Source organism: Phoxinus phoxinus (assembly GCF_949152265.1).
Source record: "Phoxinus phoxinus genome assembly, chromosome: 4".
Taxonomy (NCBI): domain Eukaryota; kingdom Metazoa; phylum Chordata; class Actinopteri; order Cypriniformes; family Leuciscidae; genus Phoxinus; species Phoxinus phoxinus.
The window spans coordinates 17695981-17716061 of NC_136879.1; the positions used below are offsets into that span (position 1 = coordinate 17695981).

At 43.5% G+C, this 20081-nt stretch overlaps 1 protein-coding gene across 1 annotated transcript in view; it reads right to left on the reverse strand.

Moving 5' to 3' along the window:
• The window catches only part of cog6 (component of oligomeric golgi complex 6), a 53068-nt gene that overhangs the window by 27483 nt on the left and 5504 nt on the right, over positions 1-20081 (reverse strand). The window contains exons 5-8 of the mRNA XM_079611320.1: positions 11153-11264; positions 9477-9559; positions 9300-9370; positions 8974-9067 (exon numbers count right to left, since the gene is read on the reverse strand). Coding sequence (XP_079467446.1) covers positions 8974-9067; positions 9300-9370; positions 9477-9559; positions 11153-11264 — 360 coding nt within the window. The remainder of the gene's footprint in view (positions 1-8973; positions 9068-9299; positions 9371-9476; positions 9560-11152; positions 11265-20081) is intronic.

Here is a 20081-nt window from a genome sequence, read left to right on the forward strand (position 1 = left end):
TCACATATAAACATTGATCAGCGAACATAAATAGAAGCGCAACTGTACTTGCTTGAAACTTACGAACAAACCTCATTGGTTCTTGCAGAAGCTCAAACGTGATGCGTAACACAAGAATGAATCTAATTGGCTCTTGCTGAAGCTCAAAGTGATGCGTAGCAATATGAGCCATTTTCATTCCCATTAACTAACATCAGATAACCGTGGACATGTGAATATGTTGTTAAATCTCAGCGGTTCTTCAAGTAAATGTTTAAGCCAAAAGGGTTTGGCTGACAAGTTTGGGAACCTGAGCTCAGAAATAGTCAAAATGACAGTAGACTGTTTTTGCTGGTTGTCATGGTGATATGAGTTGTTGATAGCGTGTTCTGGGTGGTTGCTTAGTGGCCCAAGTAAAGAAAAACGCACCCATAAGTCCTTCTCTGTGATCTCTAGATATGGTTCTGGTTGATTATGTGTCTAATGTACCTCTTCTATACGAAATATGAGGTTTCATTCATTGTCGTAGCACAATTGGTGTGGGACGCGCTGACGTTTGGCACTTACGGTAAGGAGTTTTCTCAAATGACTAGCCCTAAGTATGAGTAATGGTAAGAGTATGAACAATATCTTGAACCTGTGTGGGCTTTACCAAAAATATGTTATGTAATTCAAACTGAAAACAAAACATTCTGAGGAGAGTTTATTTACACTGTAGAAATATTTCATTTTTCTGGCTGCGTTCATTCATGCAAACCAAGCTGTTGTATTGTATTGATATGGCTCATGAACTCAAACACACTAATCAATCTCGACGGTTGTTTTCTTTAACGGAAGTCTGAACATTGATAATGTACTGACAGTTGGAGGAAGGTACAGTAAACACAGGAAACTGCTTCCATAAGGATGTGAGAGACTGACACCATGTGGTATATGATGGAATTGCAGTCTGGATTTCCCTGTTGCTCACAGGTATGGGCAACCACTGTTCGGATTACAGTATATCCATACTAAATCTTACATAATCGCATGTGGGTAGTTGACAAATGGCCAAGAAAAAGTACTTTTTTTTGAAAACAACTTTTTAAGAAAAAATACATATATTTATGGAGTATGAAAACGTCTCGGTTACGTATGTAACCCTCGTTCCCTGAGTACAGGGAACGGAGACGTGTCGTCGGGGGAGTTCCCTGACGAATTGGGATCACGCTAGGGAGACCATTTGCCTACGAGAGAATTAAAACGAGCCAATGAAAATTGGCATGCAGGAATGCATTCCGCAGCCCGCCTACCAGCGCGGGTATGAAAGGCGGAAGCAACGCATGCATAGTGCTTTTCGCTGAGGAGCCGAACGGTGTCCAGTCCTCCGCGAAGGTACAACAACATGGCGAAGGGACGACACGTCTCCGTTCCCTGTACTCAGGGAACGAGGGTTACATACGTAACCGAGACGTTCCCTTTCGTCCTGGGAACTCCGACGTGTCGTCGGGGGAGTTCCCTGACGAATTGGGATCCCTAATAAAACGCCATGGTGCTGGCCCCTTCCAGCGCCCAGCTAAGCTACCCTGCAGCAGTTTCTTGAATAAGTTGCGGGAGCTAGCTAGGAATCACACTGCTGTTCCACAAGACCCGCTCAGTGGATATTGGATAACACTGGGAAAACGTGCCCTAACCCCCAAAAAAAGGGGAAGGGAACGCTGCGGAAGCCCCAGCCTGCCTGAGGAAGGCCTGGAATACACATATGTACTAGCCCAGTGGGATAGTGAAACATATGGCAGTCCCTGAGGTGGTCCCATCCGAGGAAGTGGGAGCGAACTCAACAGGGACGACAGAAAGAGTCTGTCAAGGGGAAGACACGGCTGAACTGCACGTGGCATCATGGGTCACAGTAGAGACCACTAGAGAACACCCAGTCTACTAGCAACTCCACTAGAGGTAGCAGACCTGGCGCTGGCGGTCCGCTACGCCAGGCACCGGAGGGGTGATGGAGGAACTCACGAGGCTCACCGACGTTGGGCGCCAACGGAGCAAAAAACGCACGTACCTGGCCGAAGCGCAGGGTGGCGTAGCAAGCCGACACAACCTATTCCCTTGCACCACTGGTCGTAGCGAGCACTCGGGAGGAAACAGGTTCCACACGCAGACTATAAAACCTAGCGAACGTGTTAGGTGTCGCCCAGCCTGCAGCTCTACAGATGTCTGTCAGCGAGGCGCCTTGAGCCAAAGCCCAGGAAGCGGCAACACCTCTAGTGGAGTGAGCACGCAACCTGGGAGGACAAGGCTCACCCAGAGACTCATACGCTCGGGTGATAGCATCCACTAACCAGTGAGCCAACCTCTGCTTGGAGACAGCCTTCCCCTTCTGCTGGCCTCCATAACAAACAAAGAGCTGATCTGAGGTCCTAAGCTTTGCGTTCTGTCCACATAAACCCGCAGGGCGCGGACGGGACAAAGAAAAGCTAGGGCTGGGTCTGCCTCCTCCTGGGGCAGCGCTTGCAGGTTCACTACCCGATCCGCGAAGGGGGTGGTAGGAACCTTGGGCACATATCCAAGCCGGGGTCTCAATACCACGTGAGAAGGCCCGGCCCGAACTCTAGGCACGATTCGTCGTCCGAAAAAGCTTGCAGATCCCCGACCCTCTTGAAAGAGGCCAATGCCAACAGGAGCACTGTCTTATTGGACAGGATATTAAACTCAACTGTTGACAAGGGCTCAAAGGAGGACTTTGAGGCTCTGTACTTACACCAGAGCTAGGTCCCAAGAGGGTACAGGGTGCAAAACGCGAGGTGGATTTAACCTCCTAGCACCCTTAAGGAATCTGAAGATCAGGTCGTGCTTCCCCAAAGATTTACCCTCTACTGCATCGTGATCTGCGGCTACTGCAGCAACATACACTTTGAGGGTGGAGGGAGACAGCCTTCGCTCCAACCCATCTTGCAGGAAGGAAAGCACGACTCCGATCGGGCAAGTTCGGGGGTCCTCCTGACGGGAGGAACACCAAGCGACGAACAGGTTCCACTTCAACGCATAGAGGCGCCTCGTAGAGGGGGCTCTAGCGGAAGTGATGGTGTCTACCACTGCCTGTGGCAGACCACCTAAAACCTCCGCGTCCCGTCCAGGGACCAGACATGGAGTTTCCAGAGGTCTGGACGCGGGTGCCATAGAGTGCCCCGTCTCTGAGAGAGGAGGTCCTTCCTCAGAGGAATCGGCTAAGGGAGGGCTGTCGCGAGGAGCATGAGTTCCGTGAACCAGTCCTGGTGGGCCAATAAGGCACCACTAGAAGGACCTGCTCCTCGTCCTCCCTGACCTTGCACAGAGTCTGTGCAAGGCGGCTCACTGGGGGAAACGCATACTTGCGCCGGACCCAGGGCCAGCTGAGTGCCAGGGCGTCCGTGCCGAGGGTCCCCTCGGTCAGGGAGTAAAACCACTGGCAATGGGTCGTGTCTGGAGAGGCAAACAGGTCTACCTGTGCGGCTCCGAAGACACTCCAAATCAGCTGGACCGCCTGGGGATGGAGTCGCCATTCTCCTGGCAGGGGAGGCTGCCGTGAAGCTCGTCTGCCACACGGTTGAGCGCCCCTGGAACATGAACGGCACGAAGCGACCTCAGATGCTTCTGACTCCATAGGAGGAGGTGGGAGGCGAGTCGCAACATACGACGGGAGCGTAGACCACCGGGATGGTTGATGTACGCAACGGTCGCAGTGCTGTCCGTACGGACCAGTACGTGCTTGTGTCTGAGAAACCCCTTGAGGCGACACAAGGCTAGGCGTACTGCTTGCAACTCTAGGCAGTTGATGTGCCAATGCAGCTGGGGTCCCGTCCACAGACCCGAGACTGCATGCCCTTGTACGTGGCGCCCCACCCCATGGCTGAAGCATCTGTGAAAACCACAGTATGCCTTGACACCTGGACTAAGGGCACTCCGGCCCGAAGAAACGCAGGATCTAACCATGGGGAGAAGGTTTGGCGGCAGTGCGGGGTCACTTTGACCCGGAACGTGCCGCTGTGCCACGCCCACCTCGGGACTCGATCGTGACGTCAGCGCTGAAGCGGTCTCATATGTAACAGGCCGAGCGGCGTTACTGCGGCTGCGGCTGCCATATGCCCCAGGAGCCTCTGAAATTGTTTCAGTGAAACCGCTGTCCTGCCTCGAAAGGACCTGAGGCAGGTGAGCACTGACTGGACGCGTTCCTCCGTGAGGCGCGCAGTCCGAGTGACCGAGTCCAGCTCCATACCGAGACAAGAGATCCTCTGCACGGGGCAGAGTTTGCTCTTGTCCCAGTTGACCTGAAGCCCCAACCGGCTGAAGTGCCGAAGCACCATGTCCCTGTGATCGCATAGCGAACGCCTAGTTCTCTCATGGGAACCATGGCCACCTCCGCGACTTTCGTGAAGACGCGGGGCGACAGGGCCAGCCCAAAGGGTAGGACCTTGTACTGACACGCTCGGCCCTCGAAAGCAAACCGTAGAACCGGTCTGAGTCGAGGAAGAATCGAGACATGAAAGTACGCATCCTTCAGGTCGATCGCTGCAAACCAATCCTGGGGACGGATGCATTCGAAAATGCGCTTCTGCGAGAGTATTTTGAACGGGAGTTTGTGCAGGGCCCGATTCAAAACTCGCAGGTCCAGGATTGGCCATAACCCACCGCTTTTCTTGGGTACAATGAAGTAGGGGCAAACCCAGACCTCATCTCGGCAGGAGGGACCGGCTCGACCACGTCCTTCGCCAGCAGGACGTCGATCTCTTTCCGCAAAACAGGGGCATCCACTGACTGCACACGGGTGAGTGGATGCCGCTGAACTTGGGAGGCCGGCGTGCAAACTGAATTGCATAGCCGAACCGGATGGTGCGGATGAGCCATTGGGACTGACACAGAAGCGCTAGCCAGGCTTCTAGAGACCGCCCCAACGTGCCCAACCGAACCACCGGCGTACCCACGGAGGGGCAGCGAGGTGGAAGACAGGGACCCGGCTCTGGTGGCGTTGTAGCGACCAAGAGCGGGGTCTGGGCGTCAAACTCGACACCAACCCGCTTCCACCGGGGGGCAGACGGCAGAGAAGGCCCGTGGGCGTTCTGCTGCGGGCTGCCCGGTGGCGAAGGGAGGGGGAGAGACGAGGAACGAGGCCCTGACTCCTCGTGTCCTGGTCTCTGCGCCTCCAGGCCCAGCTGCAGACCGGAGCGACGTAGCCGAGGCTGCGTCACTGCTATCCGCGAGCTGGGGAGAGGGGAGCGGGAGTGTCGCCGTTCGGGGCGGCGCACACTGCCATTCTGACCCTCTCGGACGGAGGAGACAGGTCTTATTTTACTGCCAGTCTCGACCGTGAGGGGAAACGAGGAGCGAGGCCCGGGGGCCTCGAGTCCTGGTTTCCGCCTCGTCGCCCAGCGAGAGACGAGAGTGACAAGGCCGTAGCCCTCACTGTCATCTAAGCGCTGGGGCCCGTGAGTGACTCAGAGGAAGTGAACTGCTCAAAATTTGGGTACCGCTGACTGGATGACCAGCGGCGAAACAGAAACGAAATTCTCCACCCGGCCCTCCCCCGGGGGAAGGAGTGGTGATAACACACACTCCCGAAGAGCAGATATCACATACTCTGGGTCGCTCCTCTCAGGGTCGTTTCCCATCCTCTTGCTGAGGGGAAACAAACCCCGAGCGGGCTGGTTTAAAGGCGCTTCTGGACCACCAGTGTGGACATCGTCTGCCCGAGGGCCAGCACTGTGACTAATCACGGTCAGTCACAAGCGCAGCTCCACCCCGAGTCAGAACTACCCACGTGCACTGAATGTGCAGGGGTAGTGAGAGAGGAAAAACTTCTGCAGATTTAGGCATGTTTGGCTTGCCATATTGGCACCAAAATGCTTCCATACTGCCAACATTTTTCACACTCACCCAGACACTTTAGAATAGCCCAGGAAAGTGTAGCTGTCAAGTCTGAATCTTCAGCATGAGAACATACTTTTATAGTAGGAACGCAGCATCATTTTCAGAGTATAACAGCCCTCTCTCCGATGTAGCGATCGACATCTGTCCTCCCCTGGAGCCCCGAATGAAATGCTTGGTCCCCCATGAGAAGGACCAGAATCCCATCCGAAAGCCTCGACGGCACACGGCACGCTGAGCGGCTCAAGCCTTTACGTGAAAGGGGAGACGAACAACGTGCCGACGTGGTCATGCACTCATGAGAGAACATGAACCACCCACGAACGCAGTCTCAACACACTGATTAGGCATGTGAAACAGTGATCGTGGCCGTCCCAGGCATGCAAGACAGTGAACGTGGCCATCATTTCGATGACACACGGCACGCTGGGCGCTCAAGCCTTCAGGCAAGGCGAACAACGTGCCGACGTGGTCATGCTCTCATAAGAAAGCATAAACCACCCACGAACACAGTCTCAGCATGTTTGCGATGCGCTAGAGGAGTGGGAAGCTCGTGAGGGTCTTTCACCTGACGAGACATACCGCACTGTAACCCCCTGTAATCACCAAATGCTCACAAGCCAAAGTAGTCCTCCCCTTTTTAGAAAAGGAACTAGATTGGGAAATAAGCAAAAGGGACTCAACCTCGTAGAGGCACACGAGTCTCGACCGCGCATCTAGAGCGCCGAATGACGCGCGCTGGGTTGCCGTGACAACCCGCGCTGTCAGCCGGCGCTCGACGGCACACGGCACGCTGAGCGGCTCAAGCCTTTACGTGAAAGGGGAGACGAACAACGTGCCGACGTGGTCATGCACTCATGAGAGAACATGAACCACCCACGAACGCAGTTTCAACACACTGATTAGGCATGTGAAACAGTGAACGTGGCCGTCAAATGAGGACAGGAAACAATCGCATCCAGAAACACACGAGTGAAACGTCATCCTGAAAAGGACGCGATCTCCACTCGTGTTGCTCTTTCAGGAAGAAAGTACTCTCTCAATTGTGCTGAAGCACACAGGGACCCAACGCGGCAACACAGCGGGGAAAACTGCAAGCCCGCTGTGCGCACTCAACCGTTTACCAGCTGTGAGAACAGCTTTTGAATTAACAGCGTGTAGACGCAGCCGGCAGACAGGAACCGCGCGGTCGCTGAAACGCCGTCTCACCAACACAGAGAGATCCCGTCCCGAAACAGCAGACTCGTTGAGCGCAAGATACAATCTTAAAACTCATTCACTCAGAGAGGACACAACCGGTCGGCTCCGAAGCTAAAAGCACTATGCATGCGTTGCTTCCGCCTTTCATACCCGCGCTGGTAGGCGGGCTGCGGAATGCATTCCTGCATGCCAATTTTCATTGGCTCGTTTTAATTCTCTCGTAGGCAAATGGTCTCCCTAGCGTGATCCCAATTCGTCAGGGAACTCCCCCGACGACACGTCGGAGTTCCCAGGACGAAAGGGAACTGCAGTTTCAGAAAATAGTAGAGGTCGCTCATTTTGTCAATGACTTAACATATTTTTTTCACGTTTTCACTCAACAGTACTTTAAATGTGTCCTATGGTGTGACATTTAAAAAATACTAAGAAATTATATTAAATGACATTTAAAAAAAAACTTGAGAGAATTGTTCACATTATTACAACATTATTTTCTTAAAGTGACATTTATTTTACATGAAAGTACTAATTCTAATCATTTTTACCACGAATAGATGAACTTGATCAACTTTTCCCTACGAATGTCAATAAAACTTTTTCGCCAACCTTACACAACTGTTTGAAATTGTACCTATCTAAGAGGAGATATTATTGTAACTCTCCTAATGCCAAACTTGACTCTTTTAAAAAATAGATATTTTAAAATAAGTATATTTTTCTGTTGTTTTATGTTTGTCACACCATAGGACAAAACGTCACACCAAAGGACAAAGATAGTCATTGCATAAGAAGAGTCACACTCTCTGTCCCAGCTTTAAAAGACACTCTGTCCCATAGTTAGGCAAATACATCACTTTTATTATATATATATATATCAAATTTGCGAGTTTTGAATAAATTAATGTATAAAATGTTATATTAATTAATATGTTGACATTAATAACTATTTTAAAACAAGTTTAATTCATAGCAAATTTGCCCCCAATATATTTTTGTACAGTATATTTAGTTTTTAAATGGTTAATAAATGGTTAATATTGTATATTATGTAAAGTTCAGATTTAGTAAGATATGTCAGGTTCAGTAAAAAATTTTTTTTAAGAAATGAATAAAAAAAAAATCCAGCAAGGACACATTAAAATGATCAGAAGTGACAAAATTCTAGATTAAAATTCTATTTTAAATACATGCTGTTGGTTTAAACTATGTTTATCAAATAATCCTGAAAGGGCTTGAACAAAAATATGAAGCAGCACAACAGTTTTCAATATTGTTAATAATAAGAAATGTTTCTTGAGCAGCAAATTGGCATATTAGAATGAAGGATCATGTGACACTGAAGACTGGCGTAATGATGCTGACAATTCAGCTTTGATCACAGGAATAAATTAAATTTAACAATATATTCAAATAGAAAACAGTTATTTGAAATTGTAATAATATTTCACAATATTACAGTTTTTACCTTAATAAACTAAACTAAACTAAAATAAATTTGTTCAAAATTTTTAATTAAAATGTGACTTTGAAAGATTAAAAAAAGTTATGAGATTCCTATTTTATTTTGACTGGCTCGACAGGGCAATGTCACCGAGTTGGCCTCTCTACACTTCTACTTCTATATTTGAACAAATCCCAAACAACTTAAACAGACAACCTTGTCCTTTCATCTTCTATCCAATTTCACATACTATACTGCTTCAGATCAATATTTGTGAAGTCGTGATTCTCCCTCGGAGCTGGCCGGCTTGAACCCAAGCCTTTGAACACTTTATTGAACAATGTTTTAAAAAGCCTACAGAGAAACCGTGTGTGTGTAAAACACCACTGCTGAAAGGCATGTGCATTGTTGTGCTCTACAGCGCTAGATGACTGTGTTGAAGTGTGTGTGCGAGCGACAGAAGAACTCACTTATAAAGAACAGGCCGATCCTGGAGAGACTCCATAGCCTGACTCAACACGGGAGAAACATCACATGACTCCTGAGTCAACCCTCTGCACTCATCTACAGACAGACACACACACACATCTATGAGGCCTCCTAGAACACTAAGACACATAAATCACTTTATGGTATATCACGCAACTATAATATAGTACCAAGTTATGAATGTAAAACAGGAGCGGATTAAGTCGTTCTATATGCAATGAGTCAATTTTCTGTTCCAAATTCTCTGGCAGTAGCAGATGTGCTTATATTCCAGAAACGTGTGTGTGTGTGTGTGTGTGTCACTCACTCTGAGCCCAGCGATAGAGCTGCTCATATGCCGTCTCCTGTAACACCGCCATCTGCTCCATGATCTCCAGCCTGCAGTTAAAGCACAGATATCACTGAACATCTACACGGAAAAAGTTTTCAAGGTCTTTTAAAAAAAAAAATGTGTCCACGTCTGTTTTATTCTACAGTCTCTCACCCCGCTGTTTGCTGGTTGGTCCTCAATAGGACCTTCACGTCTTCATGGATGTTCTTCACATGGTTCAGAGCTCTGAAGAAGTCCTGCACAGTAAAGACAGAGTTCACTACACTATTCGGTCTACATTTATTTTTCAATTAGTCTGCGAGACATGGTTTCTTAAGAGTTTCATCTGAGAAGATCGTGTAACATTTTAGTTGAGAAAAAGTGGAAGATTGAGTTGAGAAACTTGTCGACTTTCCCTACCAGCTCACTTCTAGGAGATTTCATCTGCATGTTTTTATTTAGTTTTTTTTAAATGGGATGTTAAAAAAAAAACTAAATAAATTAAATGCATTAGCTTCATTATTATAATTATTACATTCACAGTCAGTGCAAAAGTAATGCATTCAAAAGTATTTTAAAATGTAATGCATTACTCCCTAAAAAGTGTTACTTAGTTTTATGGAAAGTAATGTTACACGTTACTTTTCCATTACTTTTTCTCACCTTAATAACAAAGTGAGTTTTTTAAAAATAAAAATTAAATAATAAACAACATCAAAAGGCCCCTCCACACTAAAAGTGAGCTGAATAAGCCTCAGGCTGAAGGAATTGCACATTCACATCTGTCCAGTAGAGGGCGCCGCTCAAGCAAACCCTCAGCTGCTGTTCTGGATTCCAGAAGAATAAGACAGGAGAAGAAAGTGTTCTTACTTACTTTAGCAATAACTAAAACTAAATAACTAAACTAAAACATGAAACACAAATGTGATGTTTATCTAGTCATTTTTGTTTATTCGTATGGTTGAATTGGATTGTCAAAGGTCAGCAGCAGAGACATTGGTTAACAAAGTGAGATTAAATAAAGTACATCTGTGTTATTTAACATTGAATTATTGCAGGTTTGAGTGATATTCTGAGTTTGCATGTTTTTATCCATTGTGAGGAATCCTGAAATTGTTTTTGTGCAAGTGAGATGAGTAAATGCATGTTCGCATTAGTCTAGAATAGATCTACAATAATCATCATGTTCACAAACAGCGCACGCAACGCCTCTGCACTTACTCACGGTTTCTCTCAACGACTGGAGAGCTGTCAGTCAATACATGAGAAAACAAAGCAACTTACTTGAAAAAGGAACTTGGATATTTTGTCTGCGTTACTATACTAGTTACTTTAAAAAAGTAATCCGATTACAAAACTCACATTACTTGTAATGCATTACCCCCAATCTGCCATCTTGCGGTTCAAAAGGCATTCAATAAAGCAATGAGCTCTACGAAGCCGTGTTTTACAGTGGATTTAAAACAGCTAAAGGGGCGTTGTTAGCTACGACGCGGAGCGGAGTTACTTAAAAATAAAAAAAACAGTTACTTCTTATAAAATATAAATTGTAATATTTATTTTATTCATAAAATAAACACCAGCAACAAAAAATATGTAATGGATAATGTATAGCAAGGCGGTTGTTATAGCGAATACAACACCGGGGTCTTGAATCAGCCTGAAGGGGTTGTATTCACTATAACCACCGCCTCGCGGTTCATTCACATCGCTTTACTCAGAATCACAAACGGCAGTTGCGCAGTAACACTAATGTAATGTGGTCACAGGTGTGTGTTTGTTGAGCAATTTACAACGGCTTTTAGAAAATAAATTTGACAAGCAGTTTCAAGTAGATAACATGAGGTCACCTCTGTGATGGGTCCATCTCGTGCGGAGCGTAACGTTGTCATCTCAGCGGTGGACAGCTGGAACTTCAACAGGAATGCCTGGGCCACCTGAGCTCGAACCTCCAACCGATGACTGCAGACAGAAGGAAACGCCATCGAACTTTGAATAACAATTCAATTATTTCAGCAGTCAGTCACACAAACATATCGAGAGAGAGAGAGAGAGAGAGAGAGAGAGAGAGAGAGAGAGAGAGAGAGAGAGAGAGAGAGAGAGAGAGAGAGAGAGAGAGAGAGAGAGAGAGAGAGAGATTTTCATTTGGACAAGACATATTTACGTTTCACATTGATGTACTCACAGAAAATTCAATCCAAAGCATTGTCCCTGAGCCAACACTAGATGGCAGTCACACTCTTGTCAAAAACACAACCCAGATTTATACTTTTGAAACAAACATAGCATTAGTCTTTCATCCTTTTCTTTTTGAGAAAAGAGCATTGTAAAGTAGCACTGGGAGAAAGGGCTCGAGGCGACATTATTTGAACAAGAACATCTATAAAGTATGACATCAGAACAATAGCAGTCATGACAACCGTTGTCCTCAGAGAGCGACTCGCTGCTGATTCAGCCCGCTCTCATTTCTCCGCTTTCCTCTCACCAGTGAAGCCTCCCAGCACTCACACCACAGATTCAGTTTGTACATTGACCATATTAACACTGAAGAAACATGTCAAACTAAATTACTCAGGGTAAATAGACTAAATACCATATTTCACAACACTTTTTTTTTAAATTATATATCTTCAAAGTTTTGTCAGCCGAATGATCAACAGCAAAAATTACAAATATTACAATCTACTGGACAGACCGTACAACTATCCTTTACAGTTTATCTTCCCTGACTAAGGTCTGTAGTTTGAGAAACTAGTTTTAAAGGAGCTTTTAACCAACACTGGTGAATTCTGGGTGTATAACGCTCAGTACAAAACTAGACAGATTTCTCAAACAAACACAATATGCATATGCTTCAAACTGACAACAAAGTCAGCTTCACAATATTTCACACGCTCTTCTCTTCAACAAACATAGTGAGAAAATGCAAAGAGAGAATGAAAAAGAGAGAATCTGACGACAATAAATTTGACGACTCTAGCCAATAGAAAATCAAGTGTCATTTCCCCCCTACAACTATAGCTGAGATGTTTCAGTGCAATGCATTTTACATTAACATGGCGATAAAGGAACCCTCATTTTATTAGCAAGTAGCAAAAACTGTCTAGCCTGAGGGTAAGTTCAAATCATACTAGGAGTGGATATGGCAAAATTTCACCAAAAAAACATAACCAGACAGGATCAAGATCCACGATCTCATCACGATTCTTTTTCATGTTGGCTTTTAAGACTATTTTGCGAGTCACTAAGCAGTACAGACACACTAATTATCCTATTTAAAATAAATAAATAAATAGCCTGAAAAGAAAAAAGAATGACTGAGCATTTAGGCCAAAGTAGAGGTGGGCGATCCGACCATAATCTTTTCTTTTTACTATCTTTCTTATTAAAACTATGAACAAGGACGCAACTTACAAATAAAAATGACAAATACAATAAAAGATACAAATGAAATAAACAGTGGTTTACTTTTTCCAGCTATAGTAGGTGTATATAACAGTAGCATTCAAGTCCGAAACTGAATTAACAAATGTTAAAATAAACAGTTGTAAAAATGCTGGGTTGTTTCAACCCATGTTTGGGTCAAATATGGACGGTTGGGTTAGTCCATATTTGACTCAAACATGGGTTGAAAATCTTTTTTTTTTTTTTTTAGAGCGAATACACTGATTTTATTAAAGCTATTTATTTATAATATTTAGTCAAGATCAGTGAGTGACTTTAGTTTTGTATTTTGTTGTTTGATTCACGTTTTTCAAAGACTGCAGTTGGTTTATTAGGCTGCTGTCACTTTAAAATCTAATGTACGGCTCTGATATACACTTGTATCATAATATACTGACCTTCACTTAAGATGTAAATGACTGTGTTTATGTAAACCTTGAGTGTATTTGACAGTTTAAGCGCAATAAGAGGCGAAAGAGAACATAGTTCAGCGCTCACAGGAAGTGTGCAAATAAAACAGCATGCAAATAAAATGTTTGTCTGGCAAGGCTTTAAACTTTAAAAGGCATGCAAATGAGACAATTTCATTATGGCCAAAAACTGTAATGTCATACGAGCGTAACCCTACCGCTACGTTGGTAAACGTGATGTGAATGTTGCACAGTATGTTATGAACGGCACTGTAGCACGATACTATGATTTATCTTCAAAGGCAGATCATGGAGACATGTTAACCGTTCACAATCTAAAATCGAGATGTCGCACACCAGATGTTCCCCCGGTTTAATACATGATGTTACCTCAACACTCCCCATGGCTATGTGCTTGTAACCGTGTTTAACATGCCAAAGGAAGCATGTAAGCATTCACGGGATGTGTCTAGTCGTGTGGACTTGCTTTGGGATCATATTCCATGTTTCCAGGTTTCAAAGAAACATTTGGCATTTGCTTTAGGCCAGGGGAAAGATATCCGACCTGGAAAATTTGAACAATGAGAACATGTCAAAGATGTATTAAATAGCAGTGATTCCCCGCCACCCAAGGGGTGTGTGTGTGTGTGTGTGTGTGTGTGTGTGTGTGTGTGTGTGTGTGTGTGTGTGTGTGTGTGTGTGTGTGTGTGTGTGTGTGTGTGTGTGTGTGTGACATCGTAAATGTCAGAGAAGATGTAAATTACAACTCAAAGACAGAGACGAGCTTGCTGTAAAGAAAACTGGAATTCCAGGCATCTGGGGCTTAATGCAACAGTTCACCGGTTTTAAAAAAAATATTTCTATTAATCTTTATTTTTATTTCAGTTATTAAGCTCTAAGCTGTTCCTAATCAATACTAAAAGAAGGAATGGAATATGTTGCTTTCCAATAAATAAAAAGTAGTCAATTCATGACTTTCTCATTGCTTATTTTTTTATACTTAAAATACATTGTTGTTGTTAAAACTACACGGTGTAATTTTGTAAAGTTGATTCTTAGCAAAAAACACTTTGTACTTTCAAAATTATATGTTTAAGTACTTCTACCAACTAATCAAGTATTCTCGTAAGCGTAGAATCTGCTATTTATAATACATACGGGTGAGTCGCTCGAATTGCGGAAGCCATGTTGTGCCTCCATCTTGAAAAATACATTAGCCAAAGAGGGACATACCTGGAAATTCAAGCTTCGCACTTTTACACTTAGTGGCACCGTGACGAAAGCGAAGGGAGATTACTCGCGACTGTATATAACCATATTATAGATCTGCCTTAAAGGTGGACGATGATGAAATTGTTTTTATTTTTTTATTTTCATGTTATCACTGTGAAGCTGCTTTGATACAATCTGTATTGTAAAAAGCGCTATATAAATAAAGGTGACTTGACTGCCGGCAGATTTGAAATAATACGCCCTACTGTAAGTAGGGTCTAGAAAGTAATATTCAGTTGGTAGTCATATACAAGTTCACAGCTAGATTGGAGAAAATCTTACACAGTGTATCTTTAAGAATAGTATAATTTACTTTGGTGATTGGTAACGGTGATCGTATCGGCCAATACTGCTTCCAGTGATCGGTGATTACTTACCGATAAACGGTCCTGATTGGAGCACCCTTATTTTTGATGTTTTTATAGCACTTTTATTACTGCATTAAAAACTATGACTAGTGCATTCTTATAACTTCTCTTTTTGTGTTTCTTGCCAGAATAAAGGTCATATGGTGTGGAGTAAACCATGACAATTTTCATTTCTGGGGGAACTAATCCTTTAAGACTACAAAATGACGCTACTTTCACTGGAGTGTAACAGTCAAATTTTTTACTAACAGATCCGCAGACGGTAAGTTGTCATTTATGCTCAGATGAGCGTGGGTGACTTCACATCAGACACCAAACTGTGATGGAGTGTGTGTTTCGCAAATCATCCACTGGATCTCCTCATAAGCTCCTAATGAGAACTCGCTGGTTCCACAAGATCACTCCAGAACTATAGGACGTCAGAGAAGAAGAAAAAAGAAAGTGCACTGAAAAAAAGTGTGAGACCATGACACATTTTCACTTCGAAAGTCTAAAAATATAAATATAAAAAGCACAAAGTCACAGATGAATACCTAAGTGCAGCCTGTAAAGCTCAGTGCTCGTAACCACACTATTGTTTCAAGACTTGCAGTCATGAGTATGACTGTTCTCTACAGCACCAACTACATTATATATACAGTTGTGTTCAAAATAATAGCAGTCCAACATCATTAAGCAGATCAATCACTGTTTTTGGTCAAAATTATATTTCTGCATGGCAAATCATTTACTATTAGGTGTAATAACACACACACACCACACACTCAAGGATGTGAGGGAAGCGTAGCGGTGTGACGCTTAAATATAACTTAAACATAAGTTTCAATATAATGTTCCTCTGACTAACACCTCCTCCAATCAAATATACTGATTATCAAGCGCAACATATTACAGAAATGAGTGGTGAAGACATTAACCAATGCCTCAACCCACAAAAACAGAAGTCCAGAACACAAAAGCAGCAGGCTTGCCCACTCATTGACTTTATTTAACTTGCTATGTGCATGGGGGTGTATGAAAGACGGAGAACATCTGCGTGGGTGGGTAATAAGGTCCCAGCTTAATTAGCACAATAAGATAACAGACCCTTCTGGATATCAGGATTTTCACTGCAAGTCTCCACTTACAGCAATATCACTACCAGAGAAAGAGCCACCAGACGTGAAACTACAGTTTATCGAAGGACCCTTCAGAAACCAGAACAACAATAACATGGTTTAGACAAATCAAAAATGTTAGACAAACCCAGCAACGCTGTAAATGCCCAATTCCAGAGGAAACCCGCGGACTTGGCAACACTGTGACATAACAGGATGTTTTTTCCTTCTGTATCAAAGATGTTTGATGTTAGTGGAAAAGTGAATAGTTAATAGCACAACACAGAATGTGATCAACATTTTAAGCTATTAACTTTTTAAAAGGGAGAAAATGTTGATCATCATGTGCTTTTTGCCATGAATTATGAATTATTAGCTGCCAAGAGAAACCACCAAATTATCATTAAATGTAACAAACATTAAAAAGTTATTATAACAAAATAAATAACTTTGACTTTATGGACAATTGACACTTCGCAGGGAGCTTGATTGACAGGTGATCTGACCAATCATACTTCGCCATCCGCCATTTTGTCCGACAAAGCAGTCAGGAGAGTTAGTAGATTAACATGGGAGGATTTGAACTTGAGAAACGGAGTGTACTGACGCCTTTCCGCGGTTAAAACAACATTCCTTCTGATGTTCATTCATGTTTATTTGATGCTATAAATGAACTAGAAGGAAGAGATGATCGGTTCACGAGCAGCTTTAACTGAGGCGACACAGCGATCTGTCACGACACATTAAAGAGCCACAAAACGGTATATATTGTTTATATTTCTTTTAAAAAATGACCAATTTTGAAAGGTGAGACTTTGTTTAAGATGTTTAATATCAAAAGTAACTGAAAAGTAACCTGGTCTGTCCTGTCTTTCAGCGTGTTATCAGTGTCCTCTCTGCTCCGCGATGTATTTTTCACTGCGTGAGAACATGGTGTGGCGTGAGAAGCTTGTCTTACATAGCAACAGTAACTAAGGGGGGCGGGTCTTTGCGAACGGTCAATTGTGTCTATTTTTGCAAATATTTTTACTATTGTAAAAATTGTGTTGGGTTGACATGACATTGAAGTGTAAAATTAGGGCCCTGAAGCAAAACCAGTCGAGAAACACAGGTTTACGGCATTATTTCACAGAAATGTCATAACATCCTGAACTATCTGTGGCTGATCTTCAGTAATGAGTGTTGGATGCAAGAGGCATCACCTCACATCAGACTTCCGACAGGTGACGGGCTACAGCCTTCAGAATGACACTTAATGAACAGGTCTCTCAACACCAACTAAAGCTTCATTGATATGAGGAAGACATAATGAGAGGGAGTTGAGTTGATATAATGAAGGTTGTGGAAAAAAACAATGCTGGCAGGTCGTGGTCTGTTTGACTGTCCTTGGTCTTTTATGTTGGAGCTTTCAGTACTGTCGCAAAGTGGTATTTGCATTTATGCTCAGACTTTTCCACTGACATCAAAGTGCTTTCAACATCTTTGATACTCCACAGTATCACCACATGTTACACCACAGAGAGTCTAGAGGTTTAAGAAGTGAAACATTGGGGGCTCGCCCGAAATCACGCTATAGTTTATATGCAGAAAGCGTTCCGGGGTAAAGAATAAAAACTTCAGTAATTGATCAAGCCTCTCAAAAACTTGAGCCTCTACATCAATCAATCATTTCAGTTAAATGATGCTGTGAAAATTAATAAATTAATGCATTTTTATAAATCAACTACTGTTGCAGGTATTTCTGCCATGCCATTTTCTCACTCGATATCAGTGACAGAAAGGTTATCCGGTGGGATGAACTCCAGATTGAGAAAGCTGAACACCAGCAGCTGTGTATTAATATTTGAGATCCTGCTTTCTGTCCTCTTTGGAAGCATGACAAGCCATGTCCTGACCTGTCCCTTACACAGCTGTCCCTCTGGGGACAGACCCGATCAGGCAAGGTTAAAAAGCAGCTGGACAAGCAGGCACAATCCCATCTGGCTGATGAAAATGTCACTGAGACAGGCAGTGTCTCAACAGAACAGCAGGACAACACAATGTGGAAGGACACTGTATTCATATAATACCCAATGCGACTCCATATGGGACAATGCAAACGTATATTAAATAGGTGTAAAGTGGACACATTCTACCGTTCTGCATTTTAATTTGGTCTCCTAAAGTCAACTTAATGGTAGTCATAATTTAGTTTTCATGCCCATTTTCTAACTGACCCTTAAGGAGCGGCACATTAACGCATTTTCAGTGAAATTGTGTGAGCAAAAGTCCATAGCGTACCTATGTAAGAAATACCACTCACAGAGAAATCACTTTAAAACAAGCAGCTTTTTGAACAGGTCAACACGCGAATCCTTAACTGCTTTGCGAAATCAAGGAAATATTTTGTCTTCACGCGAAATTCACAATTGCCAAGACTTGGCAAAAGACACAAGCACAATGTTTACATCGAATAATAATGGAAAAGCAGCCCAGTGGATTTCAAAAATGCATTCTGTGTGAATATCCCATAAGATGAAATGATTGGCTAACTTCTGTGTACCACCATACACAGAGTTTGGTTTAGCTCCAAATTAAACATACCCAAACTAGCTGGTCTACAGGATCACCAGAAAGAAGGGATGGGCGATGTATTATAATTTGCGATATACCGGTAAAATGATCCTCAGGATAAGAATTAGTCTTCCCGCGTTAATAACGATAAAGCAGAGTCGATGACATATTTCTATTTGGGAACCATTCATTCGCAACTCACATGCAGAGTGAAAACAACTGGCGAAGGAGGACGTGAAGCTGAGGTGAAGTTTATCGCGAAACGAGGAACTACCTCTGCAACACAGATATATTTTTTCACTCGCCGAAAACGGAGCGCTTGAGAGTTTCGCTCTCCGACAAGCGATCCGTAAAACGCACTACTACAGTTAATCTCAATGAATGCACCGTGTATTTGATTTTGACCCACAGTAAACACTAGTGTGAGGCGCACGACTCGCCGTCGCTTTGCTGAGAGCGCTCAGCGTTTCTCACACACTCAGAGAGAGAGCGAGAGAGTCTTGCATACCACGCAGAATTGACGTGCTACATGTAAACTATATTATTTAATGTATTTTCCTGTAAAATATAATGGAGTTTATGTGGAATTATTCAGCCTTTGAGCAAGCAGAAACTAACGTGCAAACGCAAAATCTCATTGGCAGTTCGAGAACGCAGACAAAGTGATTAATATGAACCGAGCAGCTCATCAATCCTTAGTGCGGTTTATATTGTTATTAGTAGAATTCGTAGTATTTTTAGTATTATCTTATCAGTATTATTGACTGTTTTTTACATTTCAAACTTGTAATTGATTTGCATTATTATTGTGTGATGTGTTTTCAGTACATTTGTATTTAAACATGATCTGCAACCTTTCCTTTTCTGCAAGGGCTGGTGTTTGAATATTTAGGTTTTTTTATTATTTTATGTAATTGGTATATTATAGGAGCCTATTTGATGATGGGTACATTCTACTTTAGATCAATGTTTGTGTTTCTGAGGCTCTCGAGAATGCATGCAGTCATCACTTGTAGCCAATATCGTCATTGATATCGTTATCGCAATAAATACCAGAAAATATTGTGATATATTGTTAAGTCCATATTGCCCATCCCTACCAGAAAGTGATGTTTGGGGCAATTCCAGGCAAGCTGGATTTAAACTTTACAGGATGTTGACCCTAGGAGCAGGATTGGATACCCCTGATCTGGGAGGACCAAGTTACTGAATATTACACAGGTTTTGCAGTGCATACTTTTAGTGATCATTAATAATCTCATGGTTATGGCATCATAATCAAGCCATGTTTGAAGCTTTTGCATTCAGTATACCAAACAAAAAAGAGGAAGGGGCATCTTGTTTTCAGTGACATGTCCCCTTTAAAATGAATGAATTTGAAAAACCTCACGAAATTGCATGGGACGAACACTAAGCATTTTTATTGGCCTGGACAAATATTTCCTGACAGCATTCTATTACAATACATTCCAGAAAAATAACCTCATTATAGTTTCATCAATGTCTCTTTCTTCCCTCTCACTTGTCTTTGTGTGACACTCTGTGGATTTAGACAAACTCTCCTGCTGGACGGGTACAGGGTTGACGGCAGTAGAGCGTGGAGACGCCAGCTGTCCATCACAGCTGTCAGCATCT